The 18,218-nt window shown below is 43.0% G+C and overlaps 2 protein-coding genes across 2 annotated transcripts; one reads left to right on the forward strand and one right to left on the reverse strand.

Annotated features, from left to right (window-relative positions):
• The first annotated feature begins 555 nt into the window (after positions 1-555).
• Positions 556-8,829, forward strand: dolk.S (dolichol kinase S homeolog). Its single transcript, NM_001092539.1, is given in 3 exon segments — positions 556-638; positions 3,579-8,199; positions 8,470-8,829. A coding segment is annotated over 1 exon segment (1,566 nt). The 5' UTR covers positions 556-638; positions 3,579-3,707; the 3' UTR covers positions 5,274-8,199; positions 8,470-8,829.
• LOC108704482 (phytanoyl-CoA dioxygenase domain-containing protein 1-like) lies at positions 8,585-17,284 on the reverse strand. Its single transcript, XM_041573228.1, has 11 exons — positions 17,100-17,284; positions 14,706-14,864; positions 13,255-13,330; positions 12,031-12,078; positions 11,878-11,933; positions 11,744-11,806; positions 11,041-11,062; positions 10,165-10,293; positions 9,487-9,603; positions 9,091-9,217; positions 8,585-8,943 (listed from the first exon to the last, which is right to left on the reverse strand). Exons 1-11 carry the CDS (start codon positions 17,238-17,240, stop codon positions 8,898-8,900), a joined length of 984 nt encoding a protein of 327 aa, XP_041429162.1. The 5' UTR covers positions 17,241-17,284; the 3' UTR covers positions 8,585-8,897.
• Between the last annotated feature and the right edge of the window lie 934 nt (positions 17,285-18,218).

Below are 18,218 nucleotides of genomic sequence, written 5' to 3' on the forward strand. Positions count from 1 at the left end.
TGGAAAGAGTCCGAAGAAGGCAAATCATTCAAAAACGATAAAACATGAAGACCGATTGAAAAGTTGCTTAGAATGAGCTGTTCTAGAACACACTAAAAGTTTACCTAAACGTGAACCACCACTTTAATCTGAAGCATGACCCCTGTTAGAGAATGGTATAGTCCTGTGACATGTATTTATTATCGCCAGCGCCGGATCATTCCATTCACTCGAGCACTACAGGGGTGCGGGCCACGTAACACTCTCCCCGGTTGGATCCGGGATACCCAGCAATGTTCATATTCCCCATTGCTTCCTATATGAACTGACTCACTTCCCTGAGAACTAACTTCCCGCCCTTCTCCCTTTAAATCCAATACATCCCGTGCTGCTTCTCGGCAGCTTCCGGTATAGCTCGGCATTCACATCCCCTCATCTCCCCTGTACCTCCAGTTTAAACCCCCGGCCGCCGCCATCTTGACGCCCCCTTCACGACCTCACACGTGACGAGACCAAGACCCCCTTGCCCCAGCAACGTGAGACGTATATCACGTGACGCTGTTGCCCTGGGAAGCAGCCACCGCTGGCGGAAGTCAGATGGTAGAGTGACGTGACTAGTTTTTTTTCCTGCGCCCGGACTAAAGATGGTGGCGGCCAAGGTAGGTGATTGATTGGACTCTGCACAAAGTGCTGTCACCTTAGCCCAAACCCTGTGACATTAATGCTTTCCCCACATATTCCTGGCTGTGCCCTCATGCCCTGAGGGCTATATCAGCTTCTTATGACTTACAGCTCATTGTATCCTGAGGTAAATACCACTCTATTACCTCACGATACAATGAGCTGGAAGTCATAAGAAGCTGATACATTGCAGCAATGCTTTGCTGCTGCTCCTGTACTGCTCTTGTGGGGCAATAAGGCTTCCAGGTATGACATTTAAAGGGAAAACTCGTATTATCTGTTTCATACTTGATCTGAATGGGCTGTACGATTATATGTTCTATCAGTCAGACCAGTGGACAGTAACCCTTCATAAGTAATGTATCAAATCAATATATTCCATTTGACCATATTCTGGTAAAAAAAAGAAATGTGTGTTTCCTTCGGTCAGTATAAACGGGCTCCTGTGTGGCCATTGTGATTTCTACTTCTGTGACCTTTTATTTAGGTTAAATATATCCTAATAATGTCCATAAAATGCTTTGGTTTTGTCCCATAGCGATCCATGGGTGGTTTTGTTTTGCCTGCTTCTGGATCCCATAGCAACCGATTAACGTGGGCTATGTTCCAACAGCAGGTCTCTGATTGGTCGCTGTGGCTTACTCCGATTTACGTTACCAGATGGTTTCTGTATCATCCACTTGGGTCAAATATAAAACACAGTCCAGGTTTGTTCTGACTGCACTGAGCTTTCGACTGTATATGATCAGGCTAAAATTGGACCTCTGGCTGTAGAGCGAATGGGTCCTAAATATGGCTGACTTAAAGAATAAGGAAAGGGTTAATCACTGTATTAGGCACCTTCCGATGGTTATATTCGCTAACTTCTTGTGCATGGACAGATTGCATCGATCCATTCTTTTAAAGGGCTTGTTCCCCTTTAAATGAACTTTTAGTAAAATGTAGAGCGTGATATTCTGGTTTTCATTTTTTATTATTTGTTGTTTTTTTATGTTATCTAGATTTTTATGCAGCAGCTCTCCAGTTCAGTTAACTTCACGTGCATGGTCCTATAGCATTGATCCATTATTTTAAAGGGTTTGTTCTTCTTTCAATTAACTTTTAGTAAAATGTAGAGTGTGGTATTCTGAGATAATTTGCAATTGGTTTTCATTTTTTTATTATTTATGGTTGTTTTTATGTTATTTAGCTTTTTATTCAGCCGCTCTCCAGTTTGCAATTTCAGCCATCTGGTTGCTAGGTTCCAAATTACCCTAGCAATCATGCACAGGAGACTGAAATATGAATGGGGTGTTCAATTGATTTTCAATATTTGTGGTTTTTGAAGTTATTTAGCTTTTTATTCAACAGCTCTCCAGTTTGTAATTTCAGCAATCGGGCTGCTAGGGTCCAAATTACCCTAGCAACCATGTATTGATTTGAATAGGAGACTGGAATATGAATAGGAGAGGCCTGAATAGAAAGATGAGTAATAAAAAGTAGTAATAACAATACATTTGTTGCCTTACAGAGCATTTGTTATTTTAGACCCCCCCCCCCCCCCATTTGAAATCTGGAAAGAGTCTGAAGAATTCAAATAATGAGTTTAGGCAGTGGAATTTTAAAATCTTAGTTTCAATATGATTTTGGCCCAGTATCAGTTTTAATTATCATAGAGAGAGAGAGAGAGAGAGAATGAATGAATTATGAAGAGGACCAGCACTCCTAAAAAATGCTACCATAAAGTGATAGTTAAAGGAACAGTAACATCAAAAAATGAAATTGTTTTAGAGTCAGGGCACACAGGCAGATTTGGGGAGATTAGTTACCCGGCAACAAATATCCTCTTCTTTGGGGCGACTAATCTCCCCAAACTGCCTCCCGCCGGCGATAATGAAAATCGCCGGCGGGAAGGCACTCGGATCAATTCGATTTCCGAAGTCGCCCAAAGTTTCCTCGTGAGGTGGGATGGCACTCGGAGCGATTAATTTCCGAAGTCGCCCAAAGTTTCCTCGTGAGGCAACTTCAGGTGACTTCGGAAAACAATTAGTTTCAAGTGCCTTCCCATCGGCGATTTTCATTATAGCTGGCGGGAGGTAGTTCGGGTAGATTAGTCGCCCCAAAGAAGAGGAGATTTGTTGCCGGGCGACTAATCTCCCCGAATCTGCCTCCCGCCAGCTATAATGAAAGTAATAAAAATATAATGCAGTGTTGCTCTCCACTGGTAAAACTGGTGTGTTTGCTTCAGAAACACTAATATAGTTTATATAAATAAGCTGCTGTGTAGCAATGGGGCAGCCATTCAAAGGAGAAAAGGCTCAGGTTACACAGCAGATAAGCTCTGTAGAACATAATGGTGTTATCTGTTATCCACTATTTAACCTGTGCCATATAGCCTTTTTTCAATTTCCACCATTGCTACACAGCAGCTTCTTTATATGAACTATAGTAGTGTTTCTGAAGCAAACACATCAGTTTTACCAGTGCAGGGCAACACTACATTATATTTTCATTTACTTTAAATCACTTTCATTTTTTTTAAGTGTTACTGTTCCTTTAACTTTTAGTATGTTTCTGAATGTCCAATTCTTAGTAAGTTTTCAATTGGTCTTTTCCTTCTTCCTCTGTAGGCAAAAGGCAAACAATTAAAAAAACGAAAAAAAAAAAAAAAATGATGGAGACCAATGGAAGGTTTGCTAAGATCTGGCCTTTCTATAACATATTACAAGTTAACTTAAAGGTGAAGCACTCATTTAAGCCAGTTTCCAATAGAGTGGATCTGAATGGAAGATTCAGCCCTCCTTGTGTGCACATTTGTTCACCCTTCTGTCCTCAGAGGAGTGTAGGCACGGGTCCTAGTAATGGAAACCAGTTGTATATACTACAGGGGTGGTTTTTGGTTTTTTTTGCCACTAACATATGGGACATTTTGTTTGCAGGTGTGACCAGTGACTGTATGTATAAAGATCATGCAAAGCAAAGGGGCGGCCATTTGTATATCGAGTTTTAGTTAGCCCATCGGTTGTACTGAAGAAAGAAAAACGCCAGATCTGTGACCCGCAGGCATCATGGTGAATAAACTGATTGTAGCCGAGTCTCTGGTGGTGTTCGGCATAGTCCTGAGTATTCACGCCGTGGTGTGGGACCGCTTCTCGTGGTGCACGTTGGCCTTAGCTGTCCAGGCTTTTTATGTTCAACACAAATGGGATCGCCTCCTGCAGTCGGGAGGAGCAGTGTTTCAGTACCGATCGTCTGCCAACAGCGGGCTCCTTCCGGCCAGCATGATTATCCCACTTCTGGGTATAGTGATGAGGGAGAGATGTAAAGTCTCCGGAAATGTGTACTTTGAACGGTTTGGAGTGGTGGTATCTGCCACGGGCATGGCGCTGGCCTACTTCCTGTCCATCATTGCCTTGGGCATCACTAAACCTTTTCCTAAAAACACCTGCATCCTGTCTGGAGTTGCTGGAAGCGCCATACTCTACACCATGAAAAATTCCCTGGCCGTTTCTGAAGTCATAGAGGTTCTGGAAGTCCTTCTGATCTTTGTGTACCTCAGCATGATCCTCCTTTACCTGCTGCCACGATGCTTCACCCCTGGGGAGGGGCTGCTCATTTTAGGAGGCCTGAGTTTTGTGCTCAACCAGCTTATCAAGCGTTCCCTCAGTTCTGCGGGGGGCAAGGGAGACCCTATTGATTACTTGCTCCTGGTTACATTGGTTGCTTTGGTCCTGGTGGGAATTATCTTCTCTATTCTCTTTGTGTTTATGGACTCTTCCTCGTGGACCTCCTCCCTGTTTTTCTACATGATGACTGCTGTCTTGGCTCTAGGAGTCTTTGTGCCTTGGCTGCAGTACCTGATACGTAGACACCCACTTTTATGGCTGCTGGAGTTCCTAGTGCAGTCCCACACGCGGCTGTGCTTATTGGCCTTTTGGGTGCTGCTTGCACTCGTTGCCTGTGTTGTGGTTCTGTACCAGAATTCCAAGAGGTCTCCAGACTCCAAGAAGCTTCAGGTTTCCACAGTGACTCGCAAATACTTTCATTTCCTGGCTGTGGCCACCTACATTCCTGGGCTCATATATGACCGGCAGCTACTGTTTGTGGCATCTGTCGTTTGTTTGGCGGTGTTTATACTCCTCGAATACGTACGGTATTTCCGGATCAAACCCTTTGGCCAGACTCTACGGAACCTGCTGACTCTGTTTCTGGATGAACGGGACAGTGGCCCCCTTATTCTAACACACATCTACCTTCTCCTGGGCATGTCGTTGCCCGTGTGGCTTTTTCCCAGGGTCTGTTCCACTTCACTTACAGGCTCATCCACGTTACTCCCATACGCCGGGGTATTGGCTGTGGGTGTAGGTGACACTATCGCTTCTGTTTGTGGCAGTGCTATGGGTGAGCTAAGATGGCCCGGGACAAAGAAGACCTTCGAGGGGACGATGATGTCCATATTTGCTCAGATCATTGCCGCCGCCCTTATTCTAATCTTCGATAGCAGCGTGAACCTTAACAGCGGCTATGTCTGGATTCTGGGGTCCATCACTTTGGTATCTTTGCTGGAAGCGTTCACTACGCAAATAGACAATGTGATCTTACCCCTCTACCTCCATATACTGCTAATGGTATAAGGGCAGCAGGGAGAAAACATTGTTCTTTGGCAGAGCATCGGTACAGCCATTTTTAAAAACACTTTAATTTAACCTTTAGTATGACAGACATTGATGTTCTGAGACAATTTGCACTCGGTTTTAATTATTTACGATTTTTCAGTTATTTAGGTTTTTGTTCAGCAGCTACCTGGTTGCTAGTGTTTTGGTTACCTTAGCAACCAGGCAGTGGTTTGAATAAGAGAGGAACTATCCCGAAAATGAAAATTTAATAAAAGCTTCAGCATAATGAAATAAGAAACTTTAATTGATTGTATTTACAAATATTCTGCATTGTTTCCGAAATAATCAAGTTTATCTTCACTATTCCTCTCTCAGCTGATTCCAGTAATAACAAAATATAAAAAAAATAACTGCCTTTTGCACAAATCATGCATTTAGTGAGACCGGATTTCTGGTGATTTGAATAGAGTGATACATCTCTAGGAAAAAGGAGCCCCCTATAAGATATATTGGATCTTACGGTCAATGACTATCTGACACTCAACCGCTGCATTAAGAGAGAGAGAGAGAAATAGGGAATATAAAATTATTATTTCAGAAACCATGCAGAATATTTAATTGATTGTATTTAGAAAGTTTCTTATTTCAGTATGATGAAGCATATATTAAAAATCCATTTAGTTCCCTTTAGAAAGATAAGAAATAAAAAGTAACAAGAACAGTAAAATAGAAGCCTCACAGAGGAAGAGGTTTTTTTTTTGGTTGCTGGGGTCCCATTTGAAAGCTGGAAAAATATTAAAAAAAAAAAAGGTAAATAGTTAAAAAAGATATAAAAACAAATGAAGACCAATTGCAATGTTGCTCGGAAAAGGACATTCTGTAACAGCCTAAAAGTTAATTTAAAGGTAAACCACCCATTTAAAGGGGGCATTTATCCCATTTATAAGTAGCATTGATCCTCCTGTGAATAGATGGTACAGTATGAAGGAATTTAGGTTGGGTGCTGTTCTAGGTACTGAACCTCAGCCTGCCCCCTTTTCCCCCAACGATTGGTGCATATGCAGACGGCCTTCTGTCCTGCACACAAATGGCTGCTGCCCTGATCTCCCTCAGCTCTTGTGTTTTATCCTTTTAGTGTTTTTTTCTGTTTAAGTGCCCATGGGTGCTACTGTATATGAAAGATACAACACTGCTTATGGCTAGCTGTTAAGGGGACACAGATGCTACATACAAATTGGTTGCCATGTTTAATACATACCTAAGTGCCGCTTCCACAAGTGGTGTTAAATGGAGGCCCCAAAGTTCAGCCTGGTTTAAAGACCCTGATTAAAACTTTCTTATTTTTTTGATGATCTGTTGTCTGATCAGTTGTGAAAGTCAGAACTTTTGGCCTCAGATCATGGGCCTATAGATCATGGAACAAAAACCACAATAAAACAATAATGTCCCATGATGCTCAGCAAGCACTACCCTGGGCTGGTGCCATTTTTGAAGAGGAACACTGCCCTGTGGTAGGCGACTAGAATCCGTGCCTAATAAATTGGGACCCCACAGTGATTTATTTTTAGCTTTTTGGGTAGAAAAGAGAGCCAGCCTGGGGTAAGTGATTAGTGTCACAACAAATTGGCACTGACAGTGTCTCAGGCTTTCCTTGTCCTTTAATTAATAAGCACATTTTTGTAATCCAAGTGCATGGCTCACATTTTAGCTCATATAAAGATGTTTCTTTTAAATACTAAATGAAGGGCCAAGGGTTTTTGTGATTAAAGCACCCTTAAAATGTCTAAGTATTGATGTCCAGTACCATCTTGTTTCAAAGGTGCATGTGGCACAGCTCACTGATTGGCTGAAGTATTAGGTGCTGCTGGACAGCAAGCCACACCCTAACACTGCATGATGGAGGGACATGCTGATTGATCATCATGGTACAATAAATGTGGGTATACATGCATATTTTTATTATTACAGGTATGGGATCTGTTATCTGGAAACCCGTTATCCAAAAAGCTCCGGATTATGGAAAGGCTGTCTCCCATAGACTCCATTATAATCAATCGGTTTTTAAAAGCTATTTCCCTTTTCTGTGCAATAATAAAACAGAACCTTGTACTTGATCCAAACTAAGATATAATTCATCCTTATTGGAAGCAAAACCAGCCTATTGGGTTTTTTATTTATTGTTTAAATGCTTTTCTATTAGACTTAATGTATGAAGATCTAAATTACAGAAAGATCCATTATCCGGAAAACCTCAGGGTCCTGAGCTTTATGGATAACGGGTCCCATATTTTTATTATTATTATTGGCACATCATATAGGCACATGTCCAACTGACACAAATCTCATTTAAGATAGCAATGTGCCTGTATCACTTGGGCGGCTTTTATACACGTATAAATGTCTCCAAAGTGCAGTGTGTATTGTATGACGGGTTAATTAGCATTAATTGCTTACGATACAGTATTAAATCATGCAAATGAAGCTTAAGAATTGAAAATAAAGTTTTACAATCTCAATCTTCCCTGTGATATCTGTAGAAGAGCTTCAAGCTCAGCCCTTGTTATAGTTCCAAGGGCGACAGGGCAGGAACTATATACTCACCTCTAACTAGCTCATAACAAGGTTACAGGTATAGAGAAACATTGGGGTAACAGTCACCTTGCTATAGTTCCAGGGGTACCCAGGGTACAAATAAGCACTCACCGAAATCTCTCCCTAACTGACCTTCAGGCTGGACCCCCTTAGCTCATAACAAGGTTACAGGTATAGAGAAACATTGGGGTAACAGTCACCCTGCTATAGTTCCAGGGTACCCAGGGCACAAATAAGCACTCACCCCAAATCTCCCTCTAACTGGCCTTCAGGCTGGGTCCCCTTAGCTCATAACAAGGTTACAGATATATAGAAACATTGGGGTAACAGTCACCCTGCTATAGTTCCAGGGGTACCCAGGGCACAAATAAGCACTCACCCCAAATCTCCCTCTAACTGGCCTTCAGGCTGGGTCCCCTTAGCTCATAACAAGGTTACAGATATATAGAAACATTGGGGTAACAGTCACCCTGCTATAGTTCCAGGGGTACCCAGGGTACAAATAAGCACTCACCCCAAATCTCCCCCTAACTGACCTTCAGGCTGGGCCCCCTTAGCTCATAACAAGGTTACAGATATACAGAAACATTGGGGTAACAGTCACCCTGTTATAGTTCCAGGGGTACCCAGGGCACAAATAACCACTCTTCTACCCCATATGTTAGATTTTACCCCCTGTCTAGTCAAATAGCAGCAGATCTGATGAATGCCTGTAATTTAATTTAGAGAAATTAGTCTTGTGTTGATTTTTATTTATTTAAAATCTTTTTAAAAATATGTTCTGAAACATATGTCATGCACACCAAAAATAGCTTTTCTTGATTCTATGGAATATAATGAAGTCTCATGTAATATCTGTATGCAGTATTGACTTGCCCCTGAGAGGCTGGGAGGGGGGGGTTTGTTACGGGTTCTGCTAATTCTTCCCATGTAAATGGAATCGGTTTTCTGTTATAATAAATTCTTTGAATATTCTGTAAAACCCATTGATGTGTGCTACTGGTTTAACTGTAGGTTTTGTTCTGAAGACAAAGCAGTTCCAATGCTGTTTTAGGTAAATAGGGAAGGGAATGGGAGCTCAGGTGTTGGTTGAAGCCTGGAAAAGACAAAAAAAGTCAGATCATATAGACAGTTATACACCATGTGACTACTCTTAGTGTATCCATACACATCACTGGGTGACTTACAAACAGATACATGCCAGTTGTAAAAATCTTAGCTCTTACTCCAGAAACCCCCTTACCAGTTATCTGGGCTCCATCTGGTTCCTTCAGATTCCATCACATGGAAAGAATAGGCATGGCGAGAGTTTGGAGAGCTGTTCAGTTCACTTTTATGGACAACTTCTCCGTGGATGAGAACCAGGCCCCCTGTGTATAAGCAGAGACAAAACCCCAACAAACTCCATCAAACTCACAAATACCACTCTCTCTGGTCTGTTTTATTGCAGTTACACATTGAAGGACAGTACATTTGGGCTTTACTAATCTTAATTTTAGATAAGACCTCCAAATGTAACCCTATCAGTGTTGAACTGTCCTGTGTCCCAACAATTGCATCCACTACCCAGTCTGGGACCCACTAGGAGATCCTCTGGTACCCTGGCCAGTCCAACCCTCAACACAAGACATGGACAGACCTTTAGGAACGGGAGCCGCTACAAACTGATCCTCATCATACTTTGGCTCTTCTCCCACAAACTCCGTAAGTGGGAAGGTGCCCGGTGGTGTACGAACCATGCGCCTAGAAATACCAGCTGTTAAGACAAACAACAGAATAATAGTGAGGGAGGCAATTGGCCAAAGGTGAAAAACTTGACATGTGAATGAATTATATATGGGTACAAGTAGGCTACCGGGCCATCTAAAGGTGGCCATACACAGGGAGATCCGCTCATTTGGCATTGTCGCCAAACGAGCGGATCTCTCTCCAAGTGGGCAATATCGGGCTGATCCGATCGTGGGCCATAGGGCCCAAACGATCAGATCAGAATGGAGGCCAAACGGCGGTCGGATTGTGGGACCGCATCTACGAAAAGATGCGCCCGTGATCCAACGGAATTTTTACCCTGCCCAATCGGCATCTGGCCGACTTTTGGCCAGATATCGATCAGGAAAGCCCGTTGGAGGGCTCTACACACGGGCCGATAAGCTGCTGACTTGATCTGTCGGCAGTTTTTATCGGCATGTGTATGGGGACCTTAAGGCATGAAAATCACATAATGGGCAGTATAATTACTTAATGGTCTTGAGCCCAGGTGCCCTTGCTAGAATACTGCTTTCTGAAGGAAAACAAGACCAAACGAATGTCTGCTCACCACGGTGAGATCCTGGAATAAACCACAAGCAGCCGTTTACTTCTGTTGCATCTTCTATGGCGATCCAAAATCCTATTATCCGCCCAAGTGGCTCCGTGTGCAAGAATGTGGCATCTTGGTGTGGGGTTACTGAGAGCAACACAGATGAAACGGATGTCAGTGAAGAAGGTTCTGAAAAAGACTGGGGAATACAAACTCAGAACCCCATATTTGGTGGATCCCCATATTTTATTTGATCATCAGATAGAACACCCTTTTTGACCTCCAATGTGGTTCCTCCCAGAAGGAATTTTACTGTAGGTGTGACTGATATCTGTATGAGCCTAGATATCATTTAGAGAGGCCATTGCTTTGGCTCCATACTGTATATGGCCAATATGATGCCCAGTAAAAATCTGCCCATGCATTGCCTTCAATAGTGTCTACAGTGTGGGATGAACCCTTGCTTACAAAGGCCATACACCATGAGCTGCCCAATGCATGTTCATCACTAGTGGCTACTGTGGGGGATGAACCCTTGAGCTCATAAATCACGAGCTGCCCAAGCCTCTGTTACAGAGGTCATTGCTATGGGTCAATGAGCTGCCCAATCAATATCTGCATGTGTACTGTATGTCCATCATTCATGCCTATAGTAAGGATGGGTAGAATTGATGTGACGCACTTGATATCTGCCTATGCATGTCTACAGTGAGTTACTACAGTGGCTGAGCCCTCGGTTAGATAGCCCCATACATGGGTCAATATCTGTCCGTACACGTCTTAGCAGTCGTATCTACAGTGCGGGAAAAGGCAGAGCCAAATTATCCACCATCACTCATAAAATAAAAACATGACGTACCTAAAACCAACAAATAGAGCCCCAAAAGCCCTTACCTTCTCCTCCAATGCCTGGTTGCTATAAAACAAAACAAACCGTGCCGTGAGATGATACCCTAGCAACAAGGCAGTGGGTTAAATGCACTCCCCCCACATACACTCATAAGGAAATGCTGGTACAAGGGGTTGCAGGCAGAAGAGCGCCCCCTACTGTTGCTCTCTAGGCACTTGCCTCTTCCAGCTCCGGCCCTGGTTCTGAAAACTGCCAGAAGGTGGCAAGTGGAATTAGAGCAGGGGGGGTGGTCACAATTTGGCCTGCTTAGGGGTTTCCTGATGATTCTCTTTGCTTAGTTGTTTGACTAATAATGACAGTAGCTTTAGAATTGAGGGGAGAAGCTTTCTGCATCATAAACATAGGCTTCCAGATTTATGTAAAAACCAGGGGTCGTTCATGACAGCAGTGTAAAACTGCTAATATCACGAAAACTACAGGGAAACATAATAACTGCAAATTGCTCAGAAGATGAGCATTAAGATGTATTTATTATATTTCTATCACAAGAAATCTTGGTGTGCTGGTCTTATTTAGTGTGTGTGTGTGTGTGTGTGTGTATATATATATATATATATATATATATATATATATATATATACACACTCACAGGTCTTGTGAAAAATGAGAAGTGGATTTAGTCAACGTTTGCCGGCTTCGATGTAGGGATGTTATTGTAGATGCTGGTAGCACATTGAACAGACTTACCTTGAATATGTACATGCTCTGCACTATGACGGGTTTCACAAGGCCCAGACTCCGTCCCGTCTCCTAGAGAAAGAGGCAGAGAGCTCAGATACACTGTTTCCCCATTACAACACTAAGTTGTACCCATTTCTCACCTGTACTTGAGCTTTGTGGGTCGCCTCTTTGAAGACAGGATTGTGAGCGTGCAAAGCTTGGAGAGAAGGAACGGGAAACACATAACTCACAGTTCTTAGTGTTGCACTACAGTTACCATGATAGTAGGGTCACAGCACACGCGTCACACTTACCGTGCCCAATCTTATTCACAGACTTCTCCCTCGGCACCAGGAAGTCACCTGAAAAACCCAATGAAATCCTTCCATGTTCAAACAATGATTACAGCTTCCCTTATTTCCCTTATTATTCCTTAAGCTTATTGTGTGCCCAGGACATTCCTTCTCTGTATATTTGTATTTATACATATGGGAGGAGGTGCCATATTGATTCCCTTAGACAGTACAGTATGAGAGTATAGCTTATTGTGTGCCCAGGACATTCCTTCTCTGTATATTTGTATTTATACATATGGGAGGAGGGAGGTGCCATATTGATTCCTTTAGACCGTACAGTATGAGGGTACAGCTTATTGTGTGCCCAGAACATTCCTTCTCTGTATATTTGTATTTATACATATGGGAGGAGGTGCCATATTGATTCCCTTAGACAATACAGTATGAGGGTATAGCTTATTGTGTGCCCAGAACATTCCTTCTCTGTATATTTGTATTTATACATATGGGAGGAGGTGCCATATTGTTTCCCTTAGACAGTACAGTATGAGGGTATAGCTTAGTGTGCCCAGAACATTCCTTCTCTGTATATTTGTATTTATACATATGGGAGGGAGGTGCCATATTGATTCCCTTAGACAGTACAGTATGAGGGTATAGCTTATTGTGTGCCCAGAATATTCCTTCTCTGTATATTTGTATTTATACATATGGGAGGAGGAGGTGCCATATTGCTTGCTATAGACAGTACAGTATGAGGGTATAGCTTATTGTGTGCCCAGAACATTCCTTCTCTATATTTGTATTTATACATATGGGTGGAGGGAGGTGCCATATTGCTTGCTATAGACAGTACAGTATGAAGGTATAGCTTTTTATGTCTATTTTATCAATATACTTTCTCTGTATATATATATGGTTAGAACTGAGCACCGAAACATCACATAATATTTTATCTGAGCAGAGCAACATCACAAGACTTTCCTCTGCTCACTAAATTAATTTTCTGGCAACGGTGGCTGATTTGCATTCTAGAAACTACTAATATCTTTAAAAACTAGAAACAAATTAAAGTAAATTGCAAAAGTGATGGCCCATAATTATCAAGCTGTTTGGCCAGCGTTGGCATTTATGGCACCTCTGGTTGGGGATAGTTTGAAAAGACTGTAATTTCTCCAGATTGTATTGGGTCTGTGCAAAGAGAGAACTGAATCTGGAGTCTTTAGGTTAGAGATCACTTACCCTTCTCATCAAACACCCCCCTCTCAAAGAAAAAACAAATCTTGTCTCCGCTGGTCATGAAATAATCGGCACTGCCCTGAGTGGGAAAGAGTTTAAATAGTAACTACCAAGTGCCTGCCTATAAAAAGAAACCAACCTACTTTAGTTGGCTTTATTGTCCTAAAATAGAAATAAAAGGGGAACTAATGTCAGGGGTTGTAAACCTTTGAGTTAACTTTTAGTATGATGTAGAGAGTGATATTCTGAGACAATTTGCAATTGGTTTTCATTTACTATTATTTGTTGCTTTTGAGTTATTTAGCTTTTTATTCAGCAGCTCTCCAGTTTGCATTTTCAGCAATTTAGTCGCTGGGGTCCAAACTACCCTAGCAACCATTCACTGATTTATCAAAGAGACTCGAATATAATTATGGGAGGGTCTGAATAGATATATGAGTAATAAAATGTAGCAATGACAATGAATATGTAGCCCTACAGAGTATTTGTTTTTTAGATGGGGTCAGCGACCCCCATTTGAAAGCTGTAAGGGTCAGGGCACACGCTCAGATTCGGGGAGATTAGTTGCCAGGCGACATTTTAGCCGGCAGGAGGTAGTTAGGGGAATTAGTCGCCCGAAGAAGAGGAGATTTGCCGACGGGCGACTAATCTCTCTGAATCCGAGCTTGTGCCCTGACCCTAAAGAGTCAGAAGTAAAAGGCAAATAAAAGGCAAATAATGCAAAAACTATACAAACTAAGTAATGAAGACCAATTGAAAAGTTGCTTAGATTTAGCCATTCCATAACATTAAAAAAGTGAGCCACCCCTTTTAATATGAGCTTCAGCATACTGAAAAAAGACACGTTCTAAATACAATCAATTAAATTAAATATTCTGTACTGTTTCTGAAATAATCAAGTTTATATTCACTATTTCTCTGTTTCTCTTCATTCTGTCTTCATACAGCAGTTGGGTGTCAGATAATCATTGACAGATACAATCTATCTTATAGGGGGGCTCCTTTCCTAGCAGATGAATTAGAGCTCCCTCAAATAGCTGATACCAGCACAAACACAATCTAACTGCCTTTTGCACAAATTCTGCATGTAGAGAGACATGATGTCTGGTGATTTTAATAGAGTGCGCTCTAATACATCTTCTAGGCAAAAGGAGCCCCCCTATAAGATATATTGGATCTAACTGTCAATGAATATCTGACACCCAACTGCTGCATGAAGACAGAATGAAGAGAAACAGATGCTGAGAGGAATAGTGAAGATAAAATTGATTATTTCAGAAGCGGGACAGAATTTTTAATTGATTCTATTTAGAAAGTTTCTGATTTCTTAATTAAATTTAGATTTTTGTTATAGTTCTCCTTTAAACATGGAGGGCAGGGGAACAGAGACTATAGACTGTCAGACAATACAGTTTGGCAGGTGATTATCACCCTGTTATAAAGACATATCCCACCTGGGCACGGAGCTGATCTTCCTGCTGGGTGATGAACTCTGTGCGGCAATGGGGCGGCACATCCATTTCTTCCAGAATCTTGTTAATCTCCTGCTTCATCTGCTCACACTCCTGGGGGTTAAACACCCCCTCCAGTACCAGGTATCCATCCCTACGGAACTGCACACAGAACCACCATCAGCCCATCTATGGCTAGTGATTTAGCACTGGATAGCCAAAGGGACTGGGCCAGAGCCAGGGGTAGACATGTACCTACTAAACAAAGTAGGAGGCAGACTTCCCTGCTCCTGCATTGGGCTGAGCCTGATTGTGACTTTTAGTTACATTGCAGTGATCTCCACGGCACCAGTCAATTTTAGGAAAAGCAGCGTGCCCTCTAGAGGCCACAGACAAACGCTGGCAGGAAAAGGGTTAACGGGAACAGATCCGTTTCCCACCCACCTGCAGAAATTTCCACCATTAAAGGGTTCTTCTGCCCAAAGAAAATATCATTCTAAGGGCTCTTACACACGGGCGTTTTTGCTTGTGCTCCCCTGCGCTTTCTTCTGTTCAGCCGCAGGGCAGCGCAAACGCATGTATTTGCCGAACACAGGTGATATGCAACAAGCTGCATCCCAACCGCTTACATTAGTCTGTGTGAGTACAGCCCCCTTCATAATTAATTGAGTGCATCTACTGCTGCGCTCCCCTGCAGCTGAACGGAAGAAAGCGTAACATAGAGTCCTGCGTGGGTCCATTTTTTGGAACCTGACCCGTACCCGCAACCAGGACCCGCAACCCGGACCCGCATTCTTACCTGATTGGATCACTACCCGACCCGCAAGTACCTTATCCGAAACCTGCTGACTATCAAGAATCAGGAAGTGCTGTCATTGTAAACCGGAAGTGACATCATCGGAAGTAGGCGTGATCAGAAAAAAAGGAGTAAAAAATCGCTATTGAGAAGACCCTCGGCCCGACCCGCATCTGGAACTTCTACCCGCAACCCGCAGGTTTATGCGGGTAAACCGCAGGTACCCGACCCGCTGCAGGACTCTAGCCCAACGCACGGGAGCGCAGGCAAAAACAGCCGTGTGTAAGAGCCCTTAGCAACGTTGTTGCTATATTGTTTCATGAGTCAGAACCACAGACAGGGGAGAAGCAAGGACTGCATTCAACTGCAATTACCTTTATAGCTGAATGTCATTCCCCCATACTGATAACTGCACCTTTGGGTGAATAATTGTACCAGGTCCGAATCCATGTCGAGGGATGAAATATTTAGAAAATGAATAACAGGAGCAAACACAAAGGTCACAGTAAGTCTGTAGTGCTGGAATGATTGCTGGTGTTTTTCTCAGGGGGGCTCAAGATTTTTGTAGAGGGTATAAATTTAGCACAAATATACAACCCAACAGTTACCCCTGAGACCACTTTTATTGTGCACCCCCTAGTGGCACAACAACATGGTCCACGAATCAGAACCAGTCCCTGCTGTGGGAGATATCCAACCACAACTCTGTGTTGGACTACAACTCCCAGAATGCCATTAAGACTATATGTGGAAATATTTATCAGGAACAGATCGACCCATGGGGCACAAGCATTCTCCGTCTTGTATCTGTCAATGTGAATACTAAAAAGCAGTTATGAGTGTGTGTTACTGGTTCTCCCAGTCCAGAAACAACTCATCCCAATATCCATTCATTACACATGTTCATTGTAAAGTCTAGGGATGCACCAAATCCACTTTTTTTGGATTCACCGAAAGATTCGGCCGAATACCGAATCAAAACCTAATTTGCATATGCAAATTAGGGGTGGGAAGGGAAAAAACATTTTTTACTTCCTTGTTTTCTGACAAAAAGTCACACAATTTCCCTTTCCTGCGCTAATTTGCATATGCAAATTAGGATTTGGTTTGGCCGGCCAGAAGGATTCAGCCGAATCCTGCTGAAAAAGACTCGGGGATTCGGCGAATCCCTAAAAGTTACTTGTGAATGTAATCAGTAGGGAAAGCAGTATCTGCCTGTTTATAGTTTCAGCACTGCTGGTTCTGACTCCTGAAACAGTACAGTTGATTAATAGGAGAAATGACTTCCAGCTACAATGTTTCATGAGATACTGGAAATCAGATGTGAGGCAGATCATTATCCCCCCCCCCCCCTCCAAGGTTTTAGGTCTTGCACTGTAAGCCAATTAGGAATGAGCATGCAATAAGCTGGCAGGTTGGACTGGATCAATCTAATGCTGATGGCAGGGGGTTAGTCAGTATTATCAGAAGAGTATAAACCCTGGCAATAGGCAGTTATTTATGGGGGGCTGCTAGATTTAAAAATGTGGGGTTAAAGGGCAAGTTCAGTAGATGAGAAGTAAAAACCCTGTACCCAGGGAAGCCTGGCAGCTCTCACTTACCCTCTGGACCTGCTCATCAGTAACAGCTGCCATGCCTGGAATCCTAGATAGCAAAGCCCTAGGAAGGGGAGGGTTACAGCAGTAGTCGGAATCAGCACAGATTACATCTGACGAGGGGCCCTGCCTACCCACTCTGATCATGTGACCACTGACCCATGGGGGTGGGAGGGAGAATTTGGACTTGGTCTTTGCAAGTTTTCCAGGCTGCTGCGTCTGTCGCCCAGGAGGAAGCCAAGGACACAAAAGCAATGCCCACTGGGTGTCTCTAGTGCAGGGATCCCCAACCTTTTGAACCTGTGAGCAACATTCAGAAGTAAAAGGAGTTGGAGAGCAACACAAGCATGAAAAATGTTCTTGGGATTCCAAATAAGAGCTGTGATTGGCCATTTGGTAGCCCCTGTTAGGATTGTCAACCTACAGTGAGACTCTGTTTGACAGTATACCTAGTTTTTATACAACCAAAACTTGTCTCCAAGCCTGGAATTCAAAAATAAGCTCCTGCTTTGAGGCCACTGGGAGCAACATCCAAGGGGTTAGAGAGCAGCATGTTGCTCACGCGCTACTGGTTGGGGATCACTGCTCTAGTGCAATACAATATTAAACACTGGATATGGAAATCAAGGGCAAACAGCAGAATACCTGCTAATCATTGCTTTATTGTGCGTCCACGCAGTGTGATGATTGCCATTGCAGTCTCCTGCATGATCCACCTTCTCCGGGTGTAGCGGATAGGGCATCAGGTATCCCAGGGGTTGCAAAAAGCACCAGGCACATAGGAAGAAGAGGGAGTGCTGGTGGAAGCAGTCCAGTAAGCAGAGGTGGAATGGAGACAAAGCTGCACAGCATGCCTACACCCAAAGTCTGATTAGGCAACTCTGCATTTACAAGTGGTTATACTTGTCCTTTAACAAACTAACAGGCTATATGAGAAAAATCAGAATATGGGGTAATAGTTACAGCTTGTGGGGGACCCAAGGCTAAAAAGTGCCCCCCCCCAATGTCTACATTCTGCACAGCCCCATGCTACCTGCTGGTTCTGCTTCTTTCCCCTTAAGGAACAGTTCAGTGTGACAAAAAAAACTGGGTAAATAGATAGGCTGTGCAAAAAAAATAATATAT

The sequence above is a fragment of the Xenopus laevis genome, chromosome 8L (genome assembly GCF_017654675.1).
Source record: "Xenopus laevis strain J_2021 chromosome 8L, Xenopus_laevis_v10.1, whole genome shotgun sequence".
In the NCBI taxonomy this organism is placed as follows: Eukaryota; Metazoa; Chordata; class Amphibia; order Anura; family Pipidae; genus Xenopus; species Xenopus laevis.